The 22,856-nt window shown below is 30.8% G+C and overlaps 3 protein-coding genes and 2 long non-coding RNA genes across 6 annotated transcripts; 3 read left to right on the top strand and 2 right to left on the bottom strand.

Annotated features, from left to right (window-relative positions):
- The first annotated feature begins 1,477 nt into the window (after positions 1-1,477).
- On the top strand, positions 1,478-2,702 carry LOC104649349 (uncharacterized). The gene is made up of 2 exons (XR_743304.4): positions 1,478-1,602; positions 2,467-2,702. It is a non-coding gene; the product is annotated as an uncharacterized lncRNA (long non-coding RNA).
- A 5,467-nt stretch (positions 2,703-8,169) lies between these two features.
- LOC101259880 (protein NETWORKED 3C) lies at positions 8,170-10,099 on the top strand. Of its 2 annotated transcripts, none has more exons than XM_004247415.5 (3): positions 8,170-8,302; positions 8,444-8,574; positions 9,123-10,099. In XM_004247415.5, the coding sequence occupies exons 2-3, from the start codon at positions 8,472-8,474 to the stop codon at positions 9,872-9,874; spliced, it is 855 nt and encodes a 284-aa protein (XP_004247463.1). In that variant the 5' UTR covers positions 8,170-8,302; positions 8,444-8,471; the 3' UTR covers positions 9,875-10,099. The 2 variants fall into 2 exon arrangements, with proteins under 2 accessions (XP_004247463.1, XP_010326609.1); XM_010328307.4 differs by having other exon boundaries at positions 8,171-8,302; positions 8,458-8,574.
- Positions 10,100-10,455: 356 nt separating this feature from the next.
- Positions 10,456-11,800, bottom strand: LOC101260762 (E3 ubiquitin-protein ligase CIP8). Its single transcript, XM_004247417.4, has one exon. It carries the CDS (start codon positions 11,798-11,800, stop codon positions 10,667-10,669), a length of 1,134 nt encoding a protein of 377 aa, XP_004247465.1. The 3' UTR covers positions 10,456-10,666.
- A 4,290-nt stretch (positions 11,801-16,090) lies between these two features.
- Positions 16,091-17,057, bottom strand: LOC101261065 (classical arabinogalactan protein 26-like). The gene is made up of 2 exons (XM_019215582.1): positions 17,000-17,057; positions 16,091-16,416 (listed from the first exon to the last, which is right to left on the bottom strand). The coding sequence occupies exons 1-2, from the start codon at positions 17,055-17,057 to the stop codon at positions 16,091-16,093; spliced, it is 384 nt and encodes a 127-aa protein (XP_019071127.1).
- Positions 17,058-20,998: 3,941 nt separating this feature from the next.
- On the top strand, positions 20,999-21,878 carry LOC109121123 (uncharacterized). Its single transcript, XR_002028514.3, has 2 exons — positions 20,999-21,138; positions 21,606-21,878. It is a non-coding gene; the product is annotated as an uncharacterized lncRNA (long non-coding RNA).
- Positions 21,879-22,856: the final 978 nt, after the last annotated feature.

The following is a 22,856-nucleotide window of genomic DNA, read 5'->3' as shown; positions in this document are numbered from 1 at the left end:
CTCCGATCCACTAATATCATTCTGTAAATCATCAAGCCTTTTCTATACCAAGGCATCCTCAATCCCATTACTTTAATTCATCAAGCCTTCTTCTATACCAAGGCATCATCATTAATAATGTATATTAAAGTTTCTTTTCAAGATTTGGGATTCAATATTTTTGATCATGCTTATCTTATCACAATTATATAATCATATTCATGCAAACATACAATTAAGCATATAGTAGGGTTTACAATGCTACCAATACATATCATTCTCTATTAAGAGTTTACTATGAAAGCATGAAAACCATAACCTACCTCCACCGAAGATTAGAAATCAAGCAAGCAAGTTCACAAAGCTTTGTTCTTCTTCTCGTTTCTCCTCTTTCCCGTTCGTTTCTCCCTCTCTTTCTGTTCTTTTCTTCTTTTTCTTATTCAACCCTCTTTCTTTTACCCTAATTAGTATATATTTAAGAATAAAAGGTGGCAATAATACCCCGCTAATTAACTTAGGGTTACCTCTTTTAACCCTCAAGAATTTGAGTTATTAATATAAACCCACGAAGTCTATAATTAAGGAAAGAATAGTCCAAAAACGTCCCTTAAAACTTCACCAGAAATCCGACTCTGCCTGGGATTTGCGCAACCTGTGACGGGTCGTCGTGCCTGCGACGGTCCGTCCTGCAGGTCGTCGCAGAGTTCAGAGACCCAAATTTCCACCAAGGGTCTGTGACGGTACGTCACACCTGTGACGGTCCGTCCTGCCATTCCGTCACAAAGTTCAGAGAGTTGATTTTCAGTACCCAATTTCAGATTTTCTAAGTATTTTGGGACGAGACCCCCTCGACGGTCCGTCGTGCCCATGACGTTCCGTCGTGGGGTCCGTCGCTTCTGCCAGTTTTTCCAGAATTGAAGTCTGTTGCTCAAAACGACTAAACGGGTCGTTACAATATTCTAGTTGCATAGAATATTCTACAATTGAGACTTATTTTGTAAATATGTAGGGACTCATATAACAATTGTTATTTATATATTGTCCACATAGAAGACTTACATGGAAAGAAAAATAATTCTTAGTAGAATATTCTAGAAATATATAGAGAAAATCTTTGAAAGATCTTAGAATTTATTTATTTGCATGAAAAGGCCTTAGAATATTCTAGTTGCGTAGAATTTTCTAGAATTGAGACTTATTTATAAATATATAGGGACTCATATAACAATTATTATTATTTATAATTGTCCACATGGAAGACTTACATGGAAAGAAAAACAATTCTTAATGGATTATTATAGAAATATATGGAGAAATCATTGCAAGATCTTAGAGTTTTATGGATTTACATGTAAAGGCCTTAAAATATTTTAGGTGTGTAGAGTATTCTAGAATGTAGACTTATTTGTAATTATATAGGGACTCACACAACAATTGTTATTTATATTTTAACCCTAAATTAGTAGTATAAATTGAGAGCAACCATCTGTAAAATGACAAGCAAGAATAGCAATCTGTTTGGGTAATATGCCTCTAGAGCTATTGAGAGGTACTGATGAGGTTTGAGGAGTTCGAGAAAAAATATAGTTGCTTTTACTGGCGGTTTTTATCTCCTTGAAGCAGGTTCGAGTCTTGATTTTTATAAACTATTAGAATTACAGTGTATGTAGACCAAAATTATTTTAAGACAATTCACTTTCAATTTTTAGTTCCTTTAAATATTAAATTTCTCACTCACATCAATTTTGTGTTTCAAATAATGGAATAGAAAAAAAATAGAACTTTGTTATGTTCGTATTTCCTTAATCCAGCAACTAACTCTCTCCACTGTTTAACTGAAAAGATCCCACGCATTATAAATTAATAGCTAGTGCTAAAGAAAATTACACAAAAGAGAGACGGATCTAAGATTCAATAGAAGTAGTGAAATCTAATACCATTATACATGTGATGGTTAGAATGGATTGAAAAAAATAGTTGTTGTTTCGAAGATAGATCTAGTCTCATTTGCTAAGTAAAATAGAATAGTTTAGTATCTTTTCTTTTTTGATATAAACAACTTTTCATAGAAGATGTAGATCAAAGTTGCAAGCTCCCTATGATCTGCATTTTCTATTCTAAGTCGATTATACCAAAAAATAAAGATTTTAAAAAATTTCATATTACTTTTGTGAATAAAATTAATATTAAATCTATTTTCAAAATATCTTTCATTTTTTTTCTTGCAGACTGACCATCATATCCATGATAATATTAATTAGCTTTCACCATTACTTTTGAGTTTTAGATTCTCCACCTATCTCTTCTGTGTAACTTACTTTCTTGCAAATTATTAGTTTATAACGTTTGAAATCTTTTGTGTTGGGCAGTGTTGAGACGGTGACTGTTTGTTTTAAGGAGATAGGAATAGCTATTGACTAATCATGCAAGATTGATTTATGTAGTTATATATTGTTCTCTAACATTTACATTTTTTCTTATTTGGAGCTTTGGATCGGAGCATACACTTGAAGAAGCAATTGGGAAGATGTTAGCAGATTATATATATGAAACCTTTTTTTAAGAGTTCTCTTTTACTTTCGATCAAACCTCCTGTTCAGCGGTGAAGCTACTGGAATCATATAATTTTTGTGTAAAGACTTATAAAAATAAGTGGATTGTTTATTGGTAAATAAATACATGTTTCATTCTCTTTTTAAATGAAAACCATATACTTGCATACATTTTTCCTTTGTTGCTTTAGTTTTTTCCTTTTTGCTATACATAGATTTTATTTTCATATAAATGAGAATTACTAAGTTTCAATAGTAATGAATGCTAGCAAAGTAATGAACTGAATCTACATTAGCAAAGTAATAAAATGGACGGAAACTTAAAGCCGCGCGGCTTAAAAACAGACACAAAAAAAGTGTTATCCAGCTTAAAATTTTTGTGAGTGATTTAAAAGCTTAATTAGCATTGCAATCGTTCAATGTTCATTCCTATACAATAACAATAACCATAACATATTCTGTATAATATTCGAAAAATTGGCATATTATGACAAACTTTAGATTTAATTGGTATTTAGTAGCCCATTTTAATTTTTTAGCAATAAATTATTTATTTAGTTGACATTGAACCGCCACATTCTTTTTCTTGAAAATGTTTTTTTTTCTTAATTCTCTCTCTATTTTCTACTCTCTCCGTCCCATTTTATATGAGGTAGTTTGACTCGGCGCGAATTTTATGTGAGGCTATTTGACTCGATATAGATTTCAAAAAGAAATGAAGGCACTTAAAATTTGTGGTTCAAAATAAATGATAAATTTTTTGTGTGGTTGTAATTCATTTAATTAAAAGAGTAAAATAGATATTTTATACTTATATTGTTACCTACTATAGAAATATATTATTTTTTTCGAAACTGACTTAAAAGAAAAAAAATTGACGAACATTCAAAAATGAAAAATGACAAACATTCTTAAAAGAACTAGTAACTACAACAACAATCGGGATACAAGAAACAATAAATGGTACCTACCACTATTGGTGTGTGGAAGGTTAAGTTATACAACAGTCAACTATCTATTAACGTTCTATCTTAATTTGTAACCTCCTTAATTATTTATCTAAGATCACATTCTCAGCAAGCTTCAACAGAGCAATATACTAGGCATCAAGCTTAGTACATTGTATAAAAATATACACAAAACATCCTTACCTAACAAATAGTGTGGATGGTTAAGATTGATATTTGATTGCAAATTTCACAATCCTAGAAACTTATTTTTTAGGCGAGACAACCTTCAAATTTTGAATCGCGTTCACTTCCTTGCTATGATAATAAATGTGTATGTAGGTACACGAAATTTCCAATGAATGATAAGGCCACTCGTAAATTGATGTTTGAGAGATCGAACTGAGTTAAAATTTTCAATCAAATAAAAATAGGTAGAAATCGACGGGAGTAACTACTTTCCCTTAAAACAACAAAACAAGAGTATCAAAGGTTCCAATCCCCCCCCCCTCTCCCCCCCCAAAAAAAAACATAAGCTGTTTTCATAAGTAAGCAAGCTGAATAGTTTAGTATTTTTTCTTTTTTGATATAAAAAATTGTATAAAAGATGTAGATCAAAATTGCAAGCTCCCAATGATCTACATCTTCTATTCTAAGTTGTTTACACCAAAAAATAAGGATGCTAAACAAATTCCATATTACTTTTGTAAATAAAGCTAATATCAAATCTATCTTTAAAATATTATTTTTTTTCTTCTACACTGACCATCATATGCATGATGATATCAATTAGCTTCCATCATTTCTTTTGAGTTTTAGATTCCCCACCTATCTCTTATGTGTAATTTAGTTTCGGGCTAATTTTTTAATATATAACGCGTGAAATCTTGTGTTGGATAGTATTGAGAAGGTGGTTTTTTGTATTAAAGAGCTAGGAATAGCTATTGACTCATTATGCAAGATTGACTTATGTTGTTTATATTGTTCTCTAACATTTACATTGAATTGGTTCTTATGTGGGAACTTTGGAGCATCATACACATTGAAGAAAGTAAAAATTGGAACCAATTGGGAAGATGCTAGCAGATTAGGTATATGAAGCCTCTTTTCAAGTCTTCTTAAGAGTTGTTTGTTACTATCGATCAAATCTCCTATCCATCGACGGAGCTATTTACTTCAAACAAATCCTATAATTTTTGTGTAAATACTTATATAAATAAGTGAATGGTTTATTGGTAAATATATACATGTCTAATTCTCTTTTTGAAAGGAAACTATATACTTTCATAAGTTTTTCCTTTATTACTTTAGTTTTTTCCTTTTTGATACACGTAGATTTTATTTTCAAATAACAGAAAATTACTAAATTTCAGTGGCAATGAATACTAGCAAAATAATGGAAATGAATCTATATTTGGCAACGTAACAAAATGAACGAAAACTTAAAGCCGCAAGGCTTAAAACACACAAAAAGGTGTTATGCGGCTCAAAATTTTTGTGGGTTAAAAAGGTTAATTTTCACTGCACTCGTCCCATTGACATTCCTATGCAATAACAATAACACATGCAGTATAATAATTGAAAAAATAACATACGGTAAAATCTCTATGAATTAATATAGGTGGGACTATGAAATTTTATTATTTTATAGAGATATTATTTAATCGAGAAATTAATATTTATTAATTTAAAGAATGATTTGAGATTTGATGAAGGTTAATTTTAATTATATCAAAATCATTGTGTCTTACTAATATATATATATCATATTTATTGATTTCGCATAAAAAGTATTACACATAAAGTGCAACGAATACATCAAAATCATTGTATCTTACTATTTTCGACCTTGTGATTTGTGATAATAAGAGATTTCAAGATGTATGATCGAGCAGATTTTGTTGTAGGAATTAGTAGGTTGTGAAGTGGGACAAACTGGTCTAGTAAAGATCAATGTTTGGATGCTATCAATTTTGCAATCCCTGTTTGAAAAAAAATATTCAGCAAAAGACAATAACAAATTGTTTTCGACACTGTAAAAATTCATTTGGAAGATGCAATTTCAGGGACTTTAAATGAAAGTGCTTGTAAAAACATTATTCATGAACTTGAGGTCATTGTTAATGATCTCTGTTACCACAACAAAATGGATGACAATAATGGGTTGGATAATCCGAGTGAAAGTGATACATGTTCAGAGGACTTATACATAGAAGTAATCGTGGATACCATCAGAAAAAGTAATGTTGATGATAAAGTTGAAGATGATAATACCTTTGGAACCAGTTGCGCGTAAGAAAACACTTATCGCATCTAGACTTCACAATCTTATGTGCAATTTGAAAATATAACATCGGAGCTCGTGGATGCAATAAGAAAAGTTAGAGATGAGCTTCAACCAGATTTTTTTTAAAAAAAAAATACAATAGACCCGTATTTTCACTAAATTGTCTACAGATATATTTGTACTTTTAAATAATTATTAGTATATGATATTAATGAGACCATATATTTATATAGAGATCTTCTAGAAATATATTATCTTATTATTTTGTCGAAAATGATGATTTTTTTCAATTGGCCCAAAGTTGAGAGTGAAGGAAAATATTATTTTAGAGAGATTATTAATTTATCGAGTATTAGTTTATTGAGATTTTACTGTGTTATGACAATTTATAAACTTAATTGGCATTTAATAAGCCCATTTTAACCACATTCTATTTCTTTGAAAAATGATATCTTTTCTTGATTTGGGTTTATATTATTAGGCGGGTCGAGTTAAAATTAAGTAATTGAATTAAAATTAGTCATTTTAATTGATTTGGAATTTTCATCCAATTGAGTGGTATAAATAGCAAAACTAATAACGACGAGGGTATATATAACTTTATTTTAATGGGTATAGTCAACTATAAAACAAAATTGAAGGATATTTTTTACCTTTCCTATTTTTCAAGTAGTTTAAAAATATATAAATTTTATTTCAAAAAGAATTAAAAATTTCATGCCTAAATTTGCTATCTAACTTAAACAAATTTGACTCTAAACTAAATCAATTTGACTCTAAAAAATTAAAAAGTTGAAACCAAAACAACCAACAAACAAACTTTTGTTAAAGTAGAATTGTTGGGATCTTGAGTTAAGAAAATCCCTCCAAAAATTGGCGTATGCCACTTAATTGCAGCGCACACACGGTATTCCAATATATGGCCTTTGCACCTTTGTTGGGTCAAATACTTTGGTTTGTGAATTCATTGGGCATCAGCCATTTGACTTAGAGAAGCTTAGCTTATTCACAACTTGATTAGCTTATCTATAACAATGTCTAGCTACAATTGTGCTAATATCATTGATGGTTTCTTTTATCATTCAAGGAGTATCCTTATTGTTATTTAAACATTATACTAAGGGATGGCAATGGGGCGGGGGTGCGGATACAGAGTGAAGTGGGCTTAAGGCTATGCGGGGCGGGGTGGTATAAGGTTGTTGGGGCGGGTTGAAGTGGATTTTTTATAGCTAATGCGGGGAGGAGGGGCGTATTGTGGGTATATTGATTTTATGTGGGTTCAAACTTAGTTTTAATTTTTTCTTTTTGTATGTTATAAGAGTAATAAAACATTATTTATTAAGATAATTTCTTCAAAGCTACTAAAATATTCAAGATAGTAAATGAAATGATTCAATAAAAAATAATATAATTTCTTACCTGTTCTACAATTGACCTCTAAAAAATAAAATTTTAAGTCACTATCCTATTAAATTAATACAACTTAATGATCAATTATATTTTTAGTATCAAACTTAACTAGAAAAAAAATATTAGAAAAATTATCCGAGGTGAATCTATGGAGGCGAAGTGGGCAGGTTTAAAATAAAAATATTGTTATACAAGGCGGGACAAAGCAAATTAAAAATTTAACGGATTAAGCTCAACCCATACAGCACCGCCATTGTCTAAACATCCGTTGAGGCCAAATAAGAAAGCATTTGCCTCAGCTTCATTGCTTGTTCTTTGCTCTAGAAGAATAGAATAGAAGTCATGATGAGCTTGTATATTCACAATTTTATTTTCCATCCTCAATGGTTTTCATATCAAGGATTCATAATTTGAGATTTATGAGTTTTGAATTTAGAATAACAATACCAAATTAATATATATAACAATACCTAATATATAAAAAGTAATGAACCCAGATATTTTATTTGGAAAAAAAGGGATATTGGGTTTGTGTCTGTGAAACAGTAAAGAAAAAGTGCTTTTTTTGCTTCTTTTTTTCATTCGTTGATTTTATGTTTGTTATTTGAAAATAAAATCTACATATAGTTGATTTTGTCTTTAATTGTTAGTTGATTTTGATAAATTTAAAAAAAAAATTATTATTTAAAAAATTAAAAATCTCCTCCAAAATCTATGATCAAAACATATGGTCAACTTTACTCAATAAAATACAATACCTTACCAAAAAAAAATTCCACTTGAAAAACATTATAAGAAAAAAAGATTACACAAATTTCGACCGTTGTATATACTTTTTCATTTTTTTTCCAAGACGCTCCCCCCAGTTAAAACTACAAACCCGGATCCACGAGGCCCATTAACTGGGGGGTTGATGCACGAGCAACACGTGTCAATCTCCCATTGGACGTGGGATAAGAGAAAGTACTAAAATCGAGGCCGTTGAGTTATGGCACATTTAAATTTCTACTACTCTAATCTCTTTCATATCCCCAGTAAGGGAGGTGAGAGAGTGAGAGTGAGGAGAGAGAGAGTTTTTCATCTCAGTTCTATTCAAACTTGAGCTACTTTGAAGTTAAATTTATCAGGTAAATTGCATTCTCTAATCATATATATATATATAAATGTAAACTTCTAATCCTTTTGATCGATTACATCTACTTGCATTTCTCCTGGCGACTCAACATCTATCTTGTTCTTTTCGTTATTATTGATTGATTTTGTTGTAGCTTTAATTTTGTAGTGAAGATAGATCTAATGGTTGAGGCAAAGGATAAGCTATCGTCGCACTGGTGGTGGCTGGACAGTCAGAAGAAGGGAACGCTAAATCGTTCACCATGGCTTCAATCAACTCTCTCGGGTGAGTCATTACAGCACTACAATTCAAATAGTTGATTTACTTTTCCTGATTAATCTCTTCTTCTTCCTTTAACTGACTTTTGCAAAGATACACACTAGGGTTTGAAGGTTTATGGAAAACTGAGTATATTTTTGTGTTTGCTTTCGACAAATTTACTTGATGTGTTGATACTTGATTCACCTTGAGTAGTAGGAATAAGGTTTGCCTACATCCGACCTTTTCAGACCCCCATCCGTTTAGACGATCACACGGGGTATGTTTTTTGTTGTAAATTTGTTAGTTGATGTTTTAAAAACACTGTAGCTAGTTGTCTTACTCATTCGTCGGTATATGGCTCAACTTGTTTGAAGTTATGAATGTTGGTATCTATGGAGATGTCCTGAACCATAATATTTTCAGTTATGACTTGTGAGTAATTTTACTTAGAAGTTGGTAACTTTTAGAGTGAGTTATTGCCCTACATTAGTTAAACATAATGATGTTTCTAAGTATCTTGGACTAGCAATGTTTCTGGACCAGCTATTGATTGATAGGTTGTAACGTTGCAGAACTAGATGAGAAGACTGAGTCCATGCTGAGGATAGTTGAACAAGATGCAGATTCCTTCGCCCAAAGAGCAGAGATGTATTACAAGAAGCGTCCTCAGCTCATTAACATGGTTGAGGATTTCTACAAGACCCATCGCTTGTTAGCTGAGAAGTATGATCAAATCAAGAGTGAATCTGGTACTCGTCTTATGACACAACCGTGGATGTCTCCATTGTCTTTCACCAAGTATCATCCACAAAAGACACTGATGAGCGCCACTGAAATATCATATGACAGCTATTCAGAGATATTTGACCCTGAGTCTGAGTTATCAGATAATATGTCTGAGGTTGAGGATCCTGACCTAGAAGAAGAAGAAGAAGAAATACAAACGCCCAAATCAGAGAAGGAAACAATGGAAGTATCAAGTGGCTTTAGCGTCAAAAATGATGAAGTTGTGAAGCTGATGGAGGAAATTGAGAAGCTGAAAGAAGAAAACAGAGTTCAACAGGAGCTTCTATCGCAGAAAGATGAAGAGAAAAGAGAGGTCATCAGGCAGCTCAGTTTAGCTATGGATTTGCTGAGGGAGGAAAACATTATGCTGAGGAAGAAGAGTGTTGCTACGCCAAAATCATCTCCAAAGAAGGAAAACATCTTCGAGTACAAGACACTAAAAGAAGGGTTCCGGAAAGCATCATCATCTCCAAAGAAGGAAAGCGTCATTGAGCTCAAGACATTCAAGGACGGGTTCTGGAAGAGGCTCTTCAATTGATCTCCTTATTCAGAGACTGCAATTTGATATCATTCTATGTTCTAGTTGTGCAGTATTGTTTCATTCTTTATAGTACTAATTTAGTTACTATAGTATGTAGGATTCATAAGTTCTCTTATTTCATTTGCTATTTCTAGTACTCTCTAAACTCATTCTTGTTGTTATTGGTCTGACCAATTTGTTGCAGTATATGTAATAAAGTATTACTAGTAATTTTCAGTTCTACATTCATGCACCATTACATCAGTCATCATCCATGTATGCCTAAACAATGCCGGTGTAAACATAGTGGCAGAACTAAGATCTTTTTACAGGGGGGTGTCAAAATATGAACAAGAAAATATACAAAGAATCAAGGGAGTTCAACACAGTATATTGACATTCCTTGAATACATGTCGCTCTGCCACTACATTACACTCATTCAACAAATGAACCAGAACGCAGACTTATTTCTCCGTTTAGCAACTTTTTGATTTAGTTTCGTGTGATATGATTAAAGACCACAAAATTTAAAAACTTTTTCACTTTCTTAAACTATATATCGAGTCAACGCAAGGAGTAATCAACTGAAGATTGAGTCTTTTTGTTGTCTAAAAGAAGTAATATAGTTTGTATAATATGTAGGATTCAAATGGCGAATTCATACCAGCATTAAGATAAACAGATTATTACATTCAAGAAATGCGGAGAGGGTGGAATTACACTGGAAAACAATCACCAAATACCAAAAAAGAAGCAAGAGACAAAGCTAAAAAAGAATGCCAATGGCTGAGTTTACCACAAAGCAGCAATCAAAGGCAACTAGGACTACTATCATCAGCAGCAGCGGCAGCACCTGGCGCCTCACTTGAGCTCGAAGAACCACTGCTAGTAACACATGCTCCTCGCTTCTTGCGCTCCTCTTCGTATTCAGGATCATCTGTGGGCAATTCAAACCTACAGACGGGACAAGAATTCCTTGAACCCAACCATTGAACTATACAATCATCATGGTAACCATGACCACAGGGCAAATTCTTAGCCATTTCGCCCACATTCACTACATCTTTACAAATGGCACATGCCATTACCTCCTGCTCTTCCTTGATCACCAATGTATTGAGACCCTCAATTGCACTCTTGGAAGCTGGTGGAGCTCCTCGTCTTCCACCACCATCACTCTCGGCTAGGGTTTGCAGTAAAGCTTCATAACCCTCTGCGTCCACATAGTCTCCAGGGTTCCCGACGTAGCCATCGCCATCAGGAACTTGTAACCGGAGCTCAATAGAGTGGTCTTCCAGTCCCATCAGAATCTCTGCCCAGTCCAGAATCCGGTTTCGCCGATTGGCAGCTCTGGCGGCGAAGTCACGTAGCCGGAGACGTAGCACATCCCTCCGCCTTCTCCGAAGATCCTCTTCATCATCATCCCTATTCTCAACTTCTTCATCATCATCAACATCATCATCATCGTCATCCTCAGATTGGCTTCGATTCCCGCGATTTTCTCTGTCATCGCCAATTCTAACCCCGATTCCATTATCATCATCCTCCTCCTCCTCTTCATCATCATCCTCCTCCTCCTCTTCGTCGTTTCCCCAACCGTCCAGCTCGACACGGAGGAAATCGTCATCGGAAGGATCAGCGTGCTCAGAAGGCGGGGGAGGGGGCGCGTCGTTGTCAAGCGCCGCCTCAGCTATGAGGCGGAGAACCTGGATGAACTGATTGCCGAAAGCAGGGTCATCGATCTGATCAGTAGACGCCGTCACCGGTGAGACAGATACAACACGTGAGGGTATGGACTCGACGAAGCCACTCTTACAGTTGTTACAAATGACATCGGCGGGGAGATCGGGTAGGGTTTCGACGGCAACTCGTGTCTCACACTGGTAGCACCAGTAATCAGGATCCGACCCGGTTGGTGCAGGGACTGAAGGGGCCTCGGCCATTGTTGGAGACTTTTGGTAGGGGAACAAAAAGCAGAAAAGAGGACTAATAAGTACTCTTATTTCATTTGCTATTCTAAATACCCATATCCACCAAATTCTAGTGAATACTATTTTAGTGTAAAGTAGGTATTTCAAGACTCAATCGAAATCGCAAAAAATAGTTATTGATAATGAATTAGTTTAGCAATTTTTAAAATGATTTTTGATTTTCTTTATTATCAAATTATACATCTTTTAACACTCTAATTCATAACATGATAGAAAGTTAATAAATTATTTATACAATTTCAGTATATAAAGTCTTGACCTAAGGTTTAGTTTCATGTTCTTTTTTCTAGTTATCACAAAATTTTAACTATTCTATAGTGTGTCAGTATTGCTCTTTAACAAGATGAAATATGTCAAGGAAAGAAATGTCTTCGATTTGACAGTGTGTCAATATAGCACCAAATTTTAACTATTTTACAGTGTGTTAGTATAGCACGCTAGGCTAGCTAAAAAAGATAATCCATCTTTCTCTTTTTGTTGTTCGGCTCGATAGAATTGTTTAGAATCCTCTCCTAGCTTCCTCTTTCCAACGGGGAAATGAAAAAGGTAAACGAAGACCATAACCAAAAGCAAGGGATTCCCAAGGCCCAAATGAGAGCAAAGGCAACAAGGCAAATATTCTAAAAAAGAAAGAAAAGAAAACAGACAGGGAGGTAATAGCGAGTAAGATTAGGTTATAGCAAGACAATAGAGGTTAGATAGCTCTTATCGGAAGAAGAGGGTTCAGGTCCGAAAAAGGAAAAGAGAGGGATGGAGTTTCTCTCGCTTTTGGCATAGCGGGCTCCCAGTGGGAGGCCTACACGACGGGTATTAGCTCATTGGTAGAGCATACCCCTGATAATTGCGAACAAGTGAAATACTTGGAGCGAGTAGTAAGAAGAAGAAAGTCTTGAAGCCCCCTTTATTTGATTATATTATCATATTCAATTATTCTTGTGCATGGTTCACTTGGTTGTCATTTTGTTTATGAGAGAATTTCAATATTTTTTTTGTGTCAAATCTTATCGATTAAATCAATAATCAAATTGATAACAATTAATAATCAATAAATTAACAAGTAAATATCTTAATAATCCTATAATTTTAAATCAATAATCAATACTTCGTATTAATAATCACCGATTCAATGAATACACAACCCTAATGTAAAGGGTAAACCAACTTTAACTCATTTACTAAATTTTTTATTAAAATGAATATTCCTTTTTTAATATTTTTTCCTTTTATATATTATATTATTATTTTTTATTATATTTATACTTTCTTATTTCATAAAGCAAATCATTTCTTTCTTTTTTTCACATATTCACCCAATATGATTAACAATCTTTTTTTTATGTAATCATTTGACATAAAATAATTTTATATAATAATTTATTGGATAATATAAGTTGCTGACAAATATTATACATTATACATTATATATATATGGATAACACAAATAAAGTGAATTTAATGATGAAATACAATATATTATTAATGAATGTTTATTAATTGGTTCTTTAAAATGCATTGCGTTATTTATTAACAACATATTACGTATGCAGTTTTCATTTTTGTGATGGTGTAAAAAATAGTGTGAATTGAATTTTGGCTATTTAAAATGCACTAATCACCCACTAAAATAGTGTAAGAAATAATATTGAGTTAGAATCCAAAAACACTAACTCAAAGTAAGATTTGGTATAAGATATAGTATTGGATTGGAGTTGATCTAAGTTATTCTTCTTAGTATTATTGGTCTGACCAATTTGTTGCATTATAGAGTAGTAATGAAGTATTAAATAATCAGTTCTAGGTTCATTTTTTCTTTTGGATACTACCACAATTTACAATTGCATAAGTCAGCAGCCAGATATGTTGTGTTCATGGGTCAGTTTGAATCGTTTATTGATTACAAAACTTTCGATTTTATCGTAAATAAAAGTTCACAATTCACTATTTTGGCCAAGACAAAAGAGAGAGTGACATTTCTAATCCCACCAAGTAGTGGCAGAGTAGAATTTTGATCAAGGGTTATCAAAATATAAAGAAGCAAAATTGCATAGAAGTTAAGGAGTATCAACATGTAATGTATATGTATATACACATCGAAAAAAATTATATCTGAAAAAATAATATAAATTTTCGATGAAAAGGTGTCGGTAGAGATCCCACAGTGTATATGGCTCCACCATTGCCACCAATAACTGTCATAGACACTCATATACATGAGAAATCAAAAGGATAAATATTCTCGTTTTGGACATCTTTCATAAATAAATTTTGATGAAAAACATATATAAGATATTTACCATTGTTCATAAAAAATAACTTATTATGTATATATAATTATAAAATGTATGGATACAATTTGTCGGCTTAGTTCATATTAGTTTTTCAATTTTCTCAACAAAATCAAATCACATATTATCGATTCTTAAAAATTTAAACCATATCGAACCCAAATAAAGTCGTTTGATTTGATTTTTCGATTTAAATCGATTTGTATCCAAACACTTAACACCCCTACCTACACGATGCAATTGTTTAAGTAGTGGCAACAACAACATATTTAGTCCAATTCCACAAGTGATGTCTGGGTAGGTTAGAATGTATGTAGACCTTACTACTACTTCGTGGAGGTAAAGAGACTGTTTCTAAAAACCCTTCTTTAAAGTGCAACAAATCTCGATATAAAGAAGATGGAGACAACGAGAAAAATATAGCAAATAAAAAGGAAACAGTGCAAAGGTCTACTAGAGAGGAACCAAAACAATAATAAAATCATGTGATAATCGAAACTCTATAAACAATACACTAGGATGGATTATACAAAATAAATAATAAAAAATGATGCACTACAATACTACAACTAGTACTGTCGCAAACACAAATCACCATAAGCAAGACATCGCGACACTACCTACAAAAATATTCTACCTTAATACATGTCGTCATGCCCTCATATCAAGAGTCATATCCTCAGTAACCTGAAGTTGTTTCATATCATGTTTTATCACCTCTCTAGGACTTCTTCGACCTACTTATGCCTCTTATCATACCTCATAACAAATCTCTCACACCTCCTTATTTGTGTGTTTATGCATCTCCTTTTCACATGTCCAAACCATTTCCCGCTTCCCTCATTTTGTCCACAACAGATATCAATCTTACCTTATTTTGGTTATCCTCATTTATAGTCTTATGACTCCTTGTATGACCTCACCTGATCTCAACGTTCTCATCTCTACAACATGCATCTTTTAGACTAATCAAGATTCAGTCTCATACAACAATAGTGGTCGAACCACCACATTATAGATCTTATCTTTGAGCTTTGACGGTACCTTCTTATCACACAAAAGTCAAGAGGCAAGCCTCCATTTCACCCATATTGTATCAATATGGTGTGTGATATCATTATTGATGTCCTCACTCTTCTGAATTATAGACCTAAGATACTTGAATTCATCTTTCTTAAGGATAATTTTGTATGTCAAGCTTCACATCCACGCCTACCTCATGCTTCAATCACTGAATTTGCACTCCACATATTCAATTTTGGTCTATCTCAACTAGAATCTTTTAGCCTTCAAAGTTCATGTCTATGCATTTATGATCTAACTTAGTATTAGCTTCACTACACGTCTCATCAATCAGTCCTATGTCATCCACAAATAACATATACCACAACACCTTATTTAAAATGTCTCGCATAAATACATCCATCACCAAGGCACATAGAAACGGACTAAGTGTTGACCCCTCGTGTAATCCCATCTCCATAGAAAAGTGTTTCAAGCCTTTTCCCACCGTTTTTACCCCTTAATATTCGTAGTGACAGAACTAGAAAATTAAACCAGAGGTGTCCAAGTATAAACAAGTAAATATACCTATAAATCAAGAGAATTCAACAACACCACAATTCATTCAACACAATAAAAAGAAAAAAACACTTCTTACCTATCTACAAAATATAATTTTCTGATCAGTTAACACTCCTCGAATACATGTGACTCTGGCACTACATCTACTTAATTACATTATACTCATTCAACAAAAGAACCAAAATACAGATCTTGAGATAAACTAAACAAAAAAAAATTGTGCTTATTTCGTTGTTATTTGACAATGAAAATGTAATACAACAAACAAATTATACACTACCAAGAGTATAGTACATAAATAAATCATAACATAGTAAACAAATCAGTGTGAAACTTCATCAAAAATACCTCACAACCAAACATCATTGAACCTTCACACACGAAGGAGCTGCGTAAACCAGGTGGACATCAAACTCAACACCACCATTGTACATAAAGATGAAAACAGAGCAACAGCAGAGGACACCGGTAGAGACTGCGTAGGCGAAAACGGCATATAAAGAGGTCCAGGAGCAATCATAGCATCAGGATTAGGAGGGCTAGGGGTAGAAGGAATTAAGGGTAATGAAGAATCAGTAGGAGCAAGCTCAGAGCCACCTGGTGAAGGAAAAAGAGGACTTATATCAGGAGACAGAGCAGGTGGATTTGGTAACAATGCAGGGGCAGCTGAAATTGAAGAAGATGGTGATATGTGTAAGGCTAGTGATAAAGAAAAAAAATTAATAACAACACAAATTAAGAAAAATCTTGTAGATATTGAAGTGGAAGCCATTAATGTTAGTGATAATTTTGGAATGAAGGAGAGGGAGTTGGTGTTATGATTGAAGGATAATTGGAAGAATGATAGGTGGCAGAGATTTGTTGGAGACGGAAAATTACATCGTATATAATAGATGTTGCGTCTCATTTATTTCTTCGCTGTATTTTTTAATGTTTTCAAAAAATCAAAAATAGGATGCATTACTGTCCTCTCGCTGATATATCTTTATCCCTCTCTAATACATTCCTCGGCTATGTATTCGGATATCCTATTCCTTCAATGATACATTCCTCCCCTTTTAAATACATCTCTCATCTATGTACCTGGTAATATATTTGAAAGTCCAGTAATGTATCCGAAATACGTAAATCTTAAGGAATTTTTGTAATTTAAAAAAGAATTGAGATATAATGTAATTAAATCATAATACTATAAATTTATATATCTTTTTAATAAAAATTCTGACTCGGTGAGCGGGTGCATGTGGGGTTATAGAAAGGACAAGGATTTGTGTATAGAAACACATGAGGTTGTATAGGTTGCTTGTGTCCTTTTCTTGTGGCTTTTTCCAGCCAGCCATTGTTCGTCCGTGAGATTCTTGTATCTGACATGTGAACCCCTCACCCCACTCTATAAACCACTCCCACTCTGCTTGATTTTGAATAGGTCGTTTGATTGGGTATAAGTTATTTTATTATATATATGAGATAATTTATTACATTATCAAAATATAAGAAGCGGTCTAATACTTCCAATCAAACATAGAATAAAATAATCATGTATTTTATTACTAGAATTATTATACCTTATGTCAAACGACTCGTTATTTTATATGATATTGGATTGAGGTTCACTAACTCATTTTGATCATACTTGCGATGTTTTTGTTGATTTTAACTTTCTGAATTGTCACTATATGGGATCTGGCTTTTGAAGTAAGTTATGGTTTCTTATATAATTAATTAAATAAAAGTATAATTTTTTTCAACTTTTTAAGTTTATGGGTTAAACAATCAATTTGTCGAATTTGAATTGGAGATGTTATTATTTAACATATAATAGTTATGAGTTTATGTCTCACTGATACATTCTAGAGCGGATCTAAGAGAAAATAATATTGCTCACCCGAAGATCATAGACAAAAATTTACACATCATATATAATTTAATTTTTATTTTTTACTTATGTATATATATTTTGAACCGAAATAAAATTAAAGATTAACTCGATATGTAAAGAAATTCAAAATTCTTCTTGACGTTATATTTATTTTTTATATATAATCATACCTATTAATACTATTATATATGTGTAATATGACTCTTCGGTCCGTGATTGGTGCTTATTAAGACAGGAGTCCTTGGAATGCGTACCATGTAATTAAAAATTTTAAATTCCTTCTGTTTCATTTAACTTTTTAAATTTCTAGATTTAAGCTAATTTATTTTTTAATTATAAGTTTTTCATATATATTTTTTAATATTTTGACTTATTAATTATTATTGATTTATTATACTTTTTATGTCGTTTATAATTATATAAATATCATTTTAAAAAGTTAAAGATTTCATACATAAATTATCGATTAAATTTAAATTGTTTAACTCTTAAAAATAAAAAATATCATATAAATTAAGACAGATAAAATATTATTTACATGGACTTTTGAATGCTAGAACAATTTTGAGGTTAATTAGTAGTACACTGTGAAATATATTTATACTATATTTTGTATTTTCTATTTCAATTTTAGAAGTCATTTTCTTTATTTTCAAAAAAAATTAAAATAAAGAAACTTTTTCCCCGGAGAAAATCTCGACTAACTGAACATGAAATTAGAAAACATTACCAATCACAATTAGTCAAAAAAATATTGTTTATATTAATTAACATTTTATATATATCTATGATTAAAAAAATAGTTTTATTTAGATATTAAAATTATTGAAAATAAATAAAATAATTAAAACTTTGAAAAAATAAGACATTAGGTTATGACTCGCATTTCAATTATAGCGACTTTCATTTGTATTTACAAAATCCGTTCATTTATTAACTCAATTCATACTGATCGATTTAAATTTAATTTAACCTGTCCAATTACTTGTAGAGGCATCTTGTATTTTCTTCTCAACTTGTTTCTAGAGAAGCTTTCATAAGTGATAACATCCAAAAGTAGTCATATATTTCAAAGTTTAGTTAATAGCTAATTTTTGGCATCCATAGAATTGCCATGAATTGTGAATTTTTTTTTAAAAACAAGTCAAATTTTATAAGAGTATTCTGGACTAAATCTAGAATACTAACATGGAATTTTATTTTATTTTCTTGAGATCAAAATTTATAATAGTGTATTGAATTTATAATAGTGTATTCATTTTAAATTATGAATATATATATATATATATATATATATATATATATATTTCTAAGACAACGCACTTAAATGCACAACTCTTTTAAATATTCTAATAAAAAATAAAGTAATGTGTTAGTGGTTGTAGTATAGCAGTAGTACAATAGTAGCTTTGATATAATTTTTTTAAAATAGTAATTTCGAAAACATTAATATATTATGTATTTTTTAAAATGCATAAAAAATATTATAAATGACAATAATTAATTAATTAAAATATTTTTAAAACATATATAAAGAGTTTGGTTAAATCTCGAAATGTTACTTATGTCGTCTTAAAAAGAAACAACTTGTATGTTTTCTTTATCCCTTCTTTTCACTTTTCAATTTTCTTTAAATTGATTTTTATTTCTTCTGCTTACGTATTTATATGCATCTCTTACTTTTTGAATTACAATTTCATTTCTCTGCCACTCAGTTTGTTTCTTTTCATTTTATTGATTTCATGGCAAATTATCTATAAAAACTTTTAATAATTGTATTCTTAATATTTCATTAATAAAGTATATTAAAGGTGTAATTAGTGTGTACTTAAAAATTTATTTCTAAAATAAAGAAGTATTTGAAAATAGAAGTTGTGGATTATAATCATTACAAATTAGAATTGTTTTACATTTTTGGTGAGTATTGAAGTGAAAAAAAGTGAAAACAACTTTATACTAATTAATAATTTAAATATTTAAAAGTCATATAAGAAATGAATTGATTCATATATCACATAAATTGAAATAAAGAATGTAACATATATATTAAGATGACTAAAATGACTATAAATCACAATAACAACTTCAAATTTTAGAAAACATATACGAGTAAAAAAATCAGTTCACTATCGAAATTCTGTCAGTGTCACATAAATTGAGATAAAAAATAATAAATCTTATTCAAAATATCATAAAAAGTATTACAAATCAAAATAAATTTAAAAGACAAACAAATAATTGACAGCCTCTCAAAATTCTAAGCCACAAAATAGGTAAAATATTGAGTCCGTACTGAGAGCGACTCCAAAATCTAGTAGTGATATATAAAAGTGTATGAGTATTGTCATGAATTATTTTTTAAAGGACAATTTTCACGAATAGTAAATAAAAAATTTATATTTGTATGTTATAACAAAGTTTGTATAATTCGCTATACATATATAATTGTATAATTCGCTTGCCTAAATTGTATAATTTGCTGGCCTCACTATACATATACAATTATATGATTCGCTGGTCTATTTCGCCGCAATTGTAAAATTTATTGGCCTATTTCATTGCAATTGTGTAATGCGCAATTGTATAATTCGTTGGCCTATTTCGTTGTACTATGTGTATAAAATTTATTTTGCATACAATTGAATCGAAGTAAAATATTTGTATATTATATAATTATAATATACATGAAGAAGATATATGTTTTTCTCTCGCTTTATACAAAAACAGAAACACAATTCATGCACATATGTTATATAAAGCAAGCGAAAATTGTATTTCACTGCAATTGTATAATTCGTTGGCCTTTTTCGCTTTTGTATAAAATTTGCATTTGTATACAATTAAAGCGAAGTAAAATATTTGTAAATTGTATAATTAAGTGTATAGCACGAAGATATATGTTTTTGCATGTGTATATTCAATTTTCTCTCGCTTTATACAAAACGGAAACACAATTTATACACTTCTGTCGTATAAAGCGAGAGAGACGAGCATAGGGAGAGTAGCGAGCGAGAATGGGAGAGTGGCGAGCGAGAGTTTTGGGAGAGAGACGACTGGCAAACTTTGGCAAACATTTAATATGGGCACAATTAAATTCAACAGTAGCTACTCTATTTATTTTAGGTTATTAATTTGCTAATATATACAATTATCTTTTTTCTAAAAATATACAGATTTAAACTGAAAATATGGTTACGTGGGTGCAAAGTGTTACATTAGGCCGTCTATATATCTTTTATTATTATTATTATTTTAAAACCTCAAAAAAGAAAATATGAAAGATTTTCTATCCAAATTATTAAAAGGATGGAAACTCATTAATGTAAAAAGATTTACCATCCAAATAATTTAAGGCAATCTCTTTAAAAAAAATAGTCAGTAAATCATTTCTTAATACTATATAAGATAAGCATGGTGCTTCATGTATTTTCATTATCAAAAATACATTTTGAAGAAATAACACACACACAAAAAAATGGCAGCCACTCTGTCTTTGTTTAAAATTGTGATTCTTCTTGTGCTATTTTTCATGGGCAATGCAGGTATATCTTCTCTTTATTTTATGCATCTTTTTACTAATCAAATATGATAAAAGAGATAAAAAGAAATGTATGTTTTTAAAATTTATATATTCTTTCTACTTTCGAATAATTATTCAATTAATATACTATATCGCAAATCACCAATATAAATTGTTGTAGGGGTATTCTGGATCTTGTCAATTCAGATATAGTTGAGCATTAATTGCGATATAAAATATCTTTGAGTCTTGCAAAAAAGTATATCGCGAATCAAAACTAGTCGAGAAAAATTATGAATTTAACCTCAGTGGATATATGTATGGTGAAATAGATATATGAGAACTCTTCACCTTTAATTAAAGGTCTTAGATCTAATCTATAAAGAATATATATAAATCTTATGTAACATGAATATGTATTAGTCAAACTTATCGTTCTTCTTTCTTTTTTATTTTATTAAAATTCTTACTAATATTTTATTTTAACAGAGGCAAATATTTGTCAACAACCAAGCAAAACATTCCAGGGACCATGTGTAGAACAGGCAAAGTGTACAAGTGCCTGCCAAAGTGAGGGCTTTCAATTTGGAGAGTGTAGTGACTCTATATGCTATTGCAAAAAGCCATGTCCTCCCAATTATATTTAATAACCAATAATAAATATTTTGTTTTTATTACTTTTTAATTATTATTGTATTTTTATGAGGCTCAATTCAATATATAGATCTACTTTGATGATCAATTTATATCTATTTATAAGCTTTAAATATGTTTTAAAAAATAATAGAGAAAAAAAAAGTAAAACTTATCTGCATTAGATCGAGTGTTTACATCAATTCAATATATATACGTTATACGTTTAGATTTACAATCCATTTTACTTAATTTTTATTAATTAACATATGTTTTACTTCATTAAATCATATAATAATAAAAAGTGTATTAGTTTAGTATAAAAAATTGTAGAGAGAATTTATACTAGTTATTTGTAAATAATATATTAATTTATATTAAATTCTATATTTACTAGTTACTAACTCATGTAATTTTCATATAACTAAACAAATACTTATATAACTAATATTTAAATAATTAATACCAATATAACTAATATCTGCATAATTATTATATAAGTGCACAACTCTTGTCATAAATAACCAAAGGGCCCCTAAATGCACAGTGAATAGTTTTTGGTTCACTTTGAGGAAAGTTGAAAATAGTCCCTCACTACTCACTTAATAATTTTATTTTTTAAGTTTGTAAAAAATTAACATGTTTAGTCTTCGATAGATATCTAACAATTTATATTAGTTAAATTTAACGAAAATATTTTCTTTTAAAGTCATTCATAAGTAAGGATAAATCACCCAAAATAAGAGCAATCTGGGCATAAACTTTATTTCTCTACAAGGTCCAAGAACAGCCCAATGACATTACTAGCTATTGGATTTAACGGCCTAACAACAACACTATATCTCCTATTATTCATGCTTTTTAACATCAACTTTTATAAATTCATGAAGACTTTAACCTGTTTCATATAGCATTTTCATTTTTAAAATTGAATTTGATACTAAAAATAAAATTCATATTTTTTTCATATATATAAGCTAATTTATCAGTGAAGATCAATTCTGTGTATATTAGCACATGTTTGTATATTCATCTATACATTTATTCTATACAACAAAAACATTTACCAAATTCTTTATTAGTACACTACCATCATGAGATGATAGA

The sequence above is a fragment of the Solanum lycopersicum genome, chromosome 9, assembly GCF_036512215.1.
Source record: "Solanum lycopersicum chromosome 9, SLM_r2.1".
NCBI classification, from domain to species: Eukaryota; Viridiplantae; Streptophyta; class Magnoliopsida; order Solanales; family Solanaceae; genus Solanum; species Solanum lycopersicum.
Note: the sequence above shows the minus strand (reverse complement) of the source record. Positions and strands in the feature narration are given on the sequence as shown.